Source organism: Eriocheir sinensis, chromosome 34 (genome assembly GCF_024679095.1).
Source record: "Eriocheir sinensis breed Jianghai 21 chromosome 34, ASM2467909v1, whole genome shotgun sequence".
NCBI lineage: Eukaryota > Metazoa > Arthropoda > Malacostraca > Decapoda > Varunidae > Eriocheir > Eriocheir sinensis.
In genome coordinates, this window is record NC_066542.1 from 5,229,663 (window position 1) to 5,238,047 (window position 8,385).

Genomic DNA, 8,385 nt, shown 5'->3' on the forward strand with positions numbered 1-8,385 from the left:
CTCACACACACACACACACACACACACATACACACAACAAACAAACGCACACTCTTCTCGGCGCGATGAATCATTGAAATAATCGTTCGGCACATTGCTTCTGCCTGAAAGTATATACGGAAAACTTAACGTTAGACACCTTGAGGAAAATCGTGTCGTCCAATCGTTTTAGGAGTCTGATATAATGACAACCCACCCCCCAAAATAAAGGACTTAGTGTGGTGTGTATCAGCTTCCTAGGGCGGTGCACATGACACAGGGGGCGTGAAGCATGACGGGAAGGCTGCGGCTTTGGCACCACGTTAATATAAAAAACGAAATGCATATCACAGACGAACTTTTAATTTGTGTACAATGTGTAAGGCAAATGTTCGGTCCATAGCACTAAGATTTATACGAATGGTGAAAGGTAATTTCCTGCAGCCATTTTTATCCTCCTGGTTTACTCGTGGTTTGTGTATTACTATGTTTTCTAGTGTTTGAGAAAGGTGAACAGGTTTTACATTGTCGCTCTAATGCTCCTTGTGTTCTTCAGGCGGTGCTGCGGGAGATGTCCAGCCAGATGTGGGTGGCGACGGAGGGGCGGGCGTCACTGCGAGAAGTGACAATCTCGTTGCCTCAGGCGTGGAGGACCGATGCCCTCACCTGCTCCCTGCCAACGCCGCTCCCAGCCTCTACAGCGCCATCAGAGGGTCACATTCGCGTGACTGCCCCGCACCCAGTGTTTGGCTCGCGGCCGTGGACACAACAAAGCAAGGGCTGCGGCCGTCCAGGAGACTTCATCCAGGTCGGTGAAGACATCCTGAAGGCAGACGGCGTGGATGGTTCCCACGCCCTCACCTCCCGCCTCCTGCTGGCAGAGTGGGCCAAGTTTCGCTGGGGAGTCTTCGATGAGCGTGGCCACCCAAACGACCCGCTGTACCCGTCCACCTTCAGGGACTCGGAGACCCACCAGTGGGTGGCGACAGGCTGTGCCGACGGGGCCGTGAAGGGTAGCACCTGCGACTCCTCTCAATCAGGCTGCTTCTTCCTGCCTGAGCCCAATGGTAACGGTCACCTCGTCTCTTCCCTCCTCGCCTTCCCGGAGTTCCCCAACGTGAGTATTAATTTTCCTCGCCTGGCTCCACACTCGGGGCTCGGATCAATTCAGGAGTCGAGACAGTCCCTCAACAGAGTTACTTCTGTATGACATCATATTGCAATGAAATCACTACCATAATCACTGTGATGTGTCTGTCATTAGATTCTTTAAAGCTCCTGACTTTGGTGAGCAACAGGTGGCCATCACAGTCCAATAAACACCATCATACATGCTTATCTTCTGCAGATGCGGCTTTTCTGCAAGAAGGCGACCCACAACAGGGCGGCACCGACCAAGCACAACGCTCTCTGCGGCAGCCGCTCAGCCTGGGAGGTCATTGAGCAGACGTCGGACTTTGCCGGGGGAAGGTGAGTGGGGCAGGAGGATGGGATGGCACGGAGGCAAGAGTCTGTCAAACGCCTTTTATATTGTACTTGAGAAAAGGGTTAGGGCGGTCAGGGACGGCAGACAAACAAATGTTCTTTCTTTCCAGGAACGCACCTACTAACAGCAGCCGCCAGATTTTTGACCCAAGGATAAAGTTAGTACAAGCTGCTGGTCCAAATTACGTCTTCGCCATCGAAAACACTGCCGCTATGAATCTACAGGTGGGTGACGCATAACGCGTGAGTCTCCTCGATATACTTGGTTATACACTGAAATAATGCTGCGATGATTCTAGATACAATGCACTGAGTATTAGCCTGAAGATTTCCATTATTCTGCATCACAAGTAACGTTTTCTCTATAACAGCGTCGTTGGGAGTTCCTGAGAAAGGCGATGCGACGCGTGGTGGTGTATGACGTGCCGAACGGGGCTCACGTTGGGGTGCTCACTTTTAACTCGGACGGGCGTATCGTTGCACCGCTCACTTTCATCGACAGCGAGGACTCGGACATGCGGCAGCGTGTCGGCTCCTCGCTGCCTCGGAACCCATCCGGGGTGCCTGAGAGCCAGAAGTGCATCTTGTGTGGTCTTCAGGAGGCGCTTAAGGTCCTTGGAAACGACGGAAAACACGGCAAAGACACCACCGTCATCCTCATCACCACAGGCTCCAGTCCAACCTCGAAGAAGGAAGTTGTGGCCATGACATCCCTGGCGGAGCAGAATCACCTGCGCATTGAGGTCGTGCTGTACCCACTGACGGAACACCGCGGAGCCCCACAAACTTACCACGGCCTGGAAGCTTTGGTCGAGGCCACCCAAGGCTCCATCTTCACCGTTATGGACGAGGGCGTTGGGAACGACTCCAAGGTGAAGATGATGGTGGCCCTCATGGACGCCCTTCTGGCCGCCGTGCAGAGGAGCGTGCCGCCCTCGGCTCCCGGGGCTCCTGTGCTGGTCCACAGCGCGGACTACCCAGGCGGCATCGCCTCCGTGTCGGCAGGAACGTTTGCTCTTGACGACTCACTTGGTCCTGACGCTCGCTTCTCCGTCTACTACTACGACCTGAACCACGTGGGGAACGCGATTCACCTCACCGCCCCGTCAGGTCACAAAATCGCCTCCGTTAACGTACAGGAAGAGGACGGCGACGTCAACATGATATTCATCAACTTGGAGAAGGCCGAGGTAGGTTGTGTGTCATGTGTTTTGAACTTTCCTTCTTCGTTTAAGATCAATGCCTGCCAACAATCTAGCGAGTTTATGTCGTTCATGCTCCTTTCAAAGGAAGGTTTAGGCAGGCAGAGTTTTTTAGCCTCACCTTTCATGTATGGCAATAAATCAGTGATCGATTCAGGACACATCCTCTGCCCTTTCAGCGAGGATCGTGGAAGTACAGCGTGGAGAACCGCGCCGACTCCCACCAGGGACTGTACGTGCAGGTGACGGCGCGGCGGAACACCTCGACGGGCCTCGCAGTCCGCCTGTGGACGAGCTCAGGGACTCGCGCCCTCAACGCCTCAGACCCGACGTCCGCCGCAGTGGTGTTCGTGGAGGTTCGGGCGGGCGTGGCGCCCATAAAGAACGCCCGGGTCGTTGCTACACTTCAAAGGCTTGGCACTAACGAGACCGGGAGCAACTACCAACCGGTGTTCCTCGACCTGTTTGACAACGGTGCTGGAGGTGAGATAAAGAATAACGATGACTTGACCGATGGTCTTCGTATACTCAGGCTACAGTGACCTACACTCCTCTGCATTGTGAGTTCATCACGCTGAGATGCGCTTGTGACGCTCTTTTTGTTTCTATTCAGATCCGGACACCACCCGCGGGGACGGAGTGTACTCCCGCTACTTGCCCCGCCTTGCAGGCCGCCCGGGCCGCTACCTGCTGAGTGCTGACGTGGATGACAACAATGGCCGAGCGGTGGTCGCCCATGGTCCGCCGGCAAGGCCTAGGGTTCCCCTTCCGCCTCGCCACCTGCCCCATTACTACCACCAGCAGGACTTCGGCTCCTGGGGTGACGGAGGCACGTGCTGCGGCTCCTCGCTTCTTTATTTCCATTCTCGCACCGCCCTGCCTTTCCAGCGGCACCTAACTTTCGGAGTGTTGGAAGTCGTGTCTCCTCCCAACCCTCGCGACCTGACCCCGCCATCCCGCATCCTTGACCTGAGGGTGGAAGTCAACGACACCGTGCATGAACTTTTCCTCCGATGGACAGCACCAGGGGACGACTGGGACGTCGGCCGCGCAGACCACTACGAGGCGGTGGTGGCGGCGCGGTGGGCGGAGGCCAGAGCCTTCGAGGGTGACACCCTGACCGGCCTGCCGCGGCCCCTCCCCGCCGGCACCTACCACACAACCAACCTCCACTTTATCAGATACGAAGAGGTGAGTCTTTCCACGTCCTTCGTAGACTCCCAGTGGAATGCATGTTGCCAGTAGGCATTCAGTGGCTCATCCATAGGGTACATTTTCTTTCCAGTTGTCATTACTGAATCTGGGTCAACTTCGCATACTTTGGTAATACTTATATAGTTATATGATTAAAGAGCAGCTACAACTTAGATTGGTTTGTATTATATGAAAAGCAACTTTATTAACTGAATTTTGCTACCAAGCACTTCTTACAAGTTAGCTCAGAGGTTCTAGAGCTGGTTCAGTCAGTGGGTGTGTTTGGCAGCTGTGGTACGTCAGCATGAGGGCGGTGGACGCGGCGGGCAACAAGGGTCCTCTGGGGAACATTGCGGCGCTGTGGGTGCCTCGGCCGCCCACCACCTACGAGATCACCACCCGGACTCACCCCTCCTTCACCACCCTGGGTAACGTGCCCTCAAATGCCTTTTTGCTATTAGCTATTAATCTTGCTAAGATGTACTATATAATCATTCTAAATTATTCTATATTTTCGATAGCTTTGGTGGCTTTCATATGAATATGAATACATACAGTAAACAGCATAAAAGTCAATCAGCATCGTCAACTTTCCCAAGTCGTGCGACTCTCCAGTCTTTGTCTCCGCATCAGCGCCAGAGCAGAAAGGAGTTCTGTTGTGAGCTGTTGCTGGATGGCAAAATACCCTCACCACACAGGACAAGATACACTGGAGACTGGAAAGCTAAAGAGACAATCTGAATATGACTCCATCAGACAGAGCTGTACGAATGTCATGTACCGTTACAGTAATGTTAAGAGGTGTCTGTTGCTGAGTGATCATTTTCCCGGCAGGTAACTACGCCATGCCGTCGGAGCTGGGCTCAGGCCGCCCACTCGGCATGACGGAGCTGCGAGCTGAGGACGTGGCTGTGATTGTGGGCAGTCTCGGAGGCTTCCTTGTGGTGGCGGGGGCCCTGGCCACCTACTGTTATTGGCACACTCTCAGGAGACGAAAACAGCAGGGAAAACACGAGGACGTGAAGACTGTGGTTCGCGGCGGCCACGGCAGCGATGGCGGCGGGAGCGGAGAGGTGAGTCTGGCTATCAAGTCCGAGCCGCTGGTGGGTGGTACCGGCGGCAGCCACGAGTCGATCCACAGCTTAACAAACGACAACGCCTCAAGAAAACCTGTGGACGGGGTTTCACATTCCTCTGCTCAGTCGTGGGGCGCCGCCACCTTGCAGCGAGACAACGGTGCTGACCTGCCGGGCGACCCGCTGGCAACCCTCCCCAGTCTAGACGGCAGACCACCCTTCCCGGACGTCACTGTCACTGACTTACAATCAGTCCCGGTCGGGGGCGGCCAGCCTTCTTTGCACCTCCCTTACAGCCACGAGGTGCTTCCAGGCCACTTCGACGTGTCAGCCTCTTACAACCGTGGCTGGGAAGAACCTCTCACCAGCCACCTGCTGTCCCACGTCCACACCACACCTCCCACGCCAGCCCCTCAGCAGCTTCCTATGCCGCAGGGTGACCGCAAGCGACGAAGTGTGACGCAGGTATAAAGAGGCTGCCAGCCGCTGCACAGCCTTCCAGCCCCACAGGTAACACGGTGACTCGACTGATGGTGCATCCCTTAACAAGTGCCAACCGCTCCGCGCCGCTCGTTCTCAGTGGTCTTGGAGGACACAAGGAGCGACAAGGCTCCGAGAACCGGCAGCAAGAGGCCACCCTCGGGGTACATCGTGTTTGGTGGTGCCATGACGCACAGGACATGAACTCTTCCCGACCACTTCTTTTACTGGATATTTACCTCTTAAAACATATCAACCGGTTATACACATGGATACGAGAACACACACACACACACACACACACACACACACACACACACACACACACACACACACACCAGGTAGGTCCTTGGTGTGATCAGCCACAGAATCTCTGGGTCAGGCTCCACGTGGATGCAAGGAGGCGTCAGTGTGGTGTCAGTGTGGTGTCGCGGTGGTGCGTCCCGGCCCCTGTGTGCCACGCACCTCATCCTGGGAGCTGACGCCTGCAACGCATGTGTGCACCCCGGCACACGGTATTGGTACCACTGTGATGATGATGGTGGTGGTGATGATGATAATTATGCTATCAATAATAAAATTAATGATTATTACTATCATTATTAATATCACTTCATTATTATTATTTTATTATTAGTTATTATTATTATTATTATTATTATTATTATTATTATTATTATTATTATTAGTAGTAGTAGTAGTAGTAGTAGTAGTAGTAGTAGTAGTAGTAGTAGTAGTAGTAGTAGTAGTAGTAGTAATAGTAGTAGAAGCAGCAGCAGCAGCAGCAGTAGTAGTATCAATATCATTATTATTCCTACTTATTTCGTTTATATTTTTATTGTTACTATTTTTTCAATAACTTTTCATTATTACCATACACGATGACCTTTACTATCATTACCATCATTACTATTATTACTAGTAGTATGACATTTATGTATTGTCATTATTATGGCCATTGTCATTAACGATGTTAATATCTTTACTATTTTAATTTTTATGTCACTACCACTTTTGCTACGTCCCCTTTTATTTCTTATCAGTGGTGATATATTTTTAACGTTATCACTTATTATTTCCTATTGTATTCCACCCTCCCAATGAAATCTTTGACACGAATTTCCTCTGTCCGTCCATCGTCTGTCTCTGCAACGCTCCCGCGGGAGTCACGTCTTCAGCCTGGTCTTTTTGCAGCAGCGGCCCCCCACGCCCGACTCCCTGACAATCATACGTAACTTTTGGTTCACTATTGGCTGAACTAGTGGCTGTTTTCTTCAATAACGTGTCGCTGCCTGGACGCATCAGACGCCCCTCGCTGGGCTCACGTGCCAAGGCTAAGGCGGTGTGGACGGTAAACCACCGAACGTCTTATAGAGGGTTGTGCCAATTCACCTTCCTTTCCCATGCTGATTAGTGGGCGGAAACAGAATATGTATGTTTGAATGTAGTTTCCACTTCAACAAACTGTAATCTCTAAGATGGAAAGCACACGTCTGGACACGCCGGATAGCTCGTAGCGCCCGTCCGCTGCCACTATTTTTTGTTCTCTGCAGGTGTCCCATCGGTGTCAAGCTAATTTTGAAAAAGGAGTCAGTGTGACGCTAAGAATTTCTCATCCCGTGCAAAACAACATATCATTCGCTAAGCTTGACGGGCAGTAATCAATGTGTAGGATAGTGTTCGTGTAGAGTGACTGTCCGAGAAGCAGCAAGAGTAGTCCACTTCAGACAGTCTGTCAACACCCTGCTCAAGTACTTCCCGTAGACTCATACTAAGTCTTCCTTCAGACTTGCCTCATATGTACATACACATCATGTCTGCATCAGTCCCCCACCGGCTCCCACAACCCTCCCAGCACCATGGACTCTCTCCCCTCACGCCCTTTTACCTCACCCCTCATAACACCCACGCTAATGGCCCCTCTCCGCCCGCCTCCCCGAGGTGTGGAGTAAGGCTTAGGCAAGGTGTAGGCGCGGGCACTCCCATACGCCTGAATCCAGTCTTCAGTGGTGCCACATGATCGGCTGTAACCCGACAGGCAGCCGTGTGCTCTGCAGAAACCAACGGTTTTGGCGGCGGACAAAGGTGTCAATTATTTTTACAGCTTCCATCAAAGTGAATGACGTCATTTTGTAACGGCGTAACGTTTGTCAGCCTGGTGGACGCGACCCGGCGTCCTTGTGGGCGGTGCATGAGTGTTGCCGTGGCAGCGCCGCTGTGCCGTGCAATGTGCTCCGGGGGCAGTGAGGACAACACTCGGCGGCCGCCAGCGTGTGGGAGGATGAGTGTTGTATGGTGTTTTGCACTAGTCAGTAAACGTTGCCCTGTGTTCCTTCCCAACACTGTATTTTTGTCCCGCTGCATCGTGAGCCAAAAAAATAAAAGGTGTCATAAAATTAGTTTATTTCCAGTTGTTTGTTTTTCCAATCATTCGCTGAAACTCTGCATGACATATTTCTATTGTGACAATCTCTCAGCCTTCCAGACAGCGACGAGCGTTCCTCGGTAAGTCCTGTGATACAATGATACTCAGTGTAGGATTTTCGTCATAACATCCTTCGTGTATATTAGTGGTGACGGGCGGAGAAAGGATGGCAAAGATTCAACGAAAAACTAAATTATACATCAAAGAACAACTACACAGATGTATAAATGAACAGAATAATGTGCAGAAGTTGCTGCCGCCCTGAAGCCAACGATAAATATCTGGATCAAAGTTCGAATCACATTTTATGTCCAAAATGGTTCGAAAGCAGAAAAAATATCAATCACAAAAGATTCATAGTGAAGCAGGTTCTTTATGAAAAGTAAAAAGCGAATACAGGTCGTATTAATTTTGATGCAAAAATTGTTGACGGCAAAATGATTCTGCAATATTGTAAAAAGTCAGGCAAACTTTAACAAAACTTTGGCAAAACTGCAGCCCCCTCAGCGAAACAAATTGCTAAATTGCATTTCTATACAAAATA

General features: G+C 51.4%; 1 protein-coding gene across 1 annotated transcript; it reads left to right on the top strand.

Moving 5' to 3' along the window:
* Positions 1–281: 281 nt before the first annotated feature.
* LOC127006960 (calcium-activated chloride channel regulator 2-like) lies at positions 282–6,022 on the top strand. The gene is made up of 8 exons (XM_050877378.1): positions 282–1,096; positions 1,328–1,449; positions 1,575–1,689; positions 1,836–2,654; positions 2,846–3,149; positions 3,280–3,857; positions 4,150–4,288; positions 4,695–6,022. Exons 1-8 carry the CDS (start codon positions 551–553, stop codon positions 5,405–5,407), a joined length of 3,336 nt encoding a protein of 1,111 aa, XP_050733335.1. The 5' UTR covers positions 282–550; the 3' UTR covers positions 5,408–6,022.
* Positions 6,023–8,385: the final 2,363 nt, after the last annotated feature.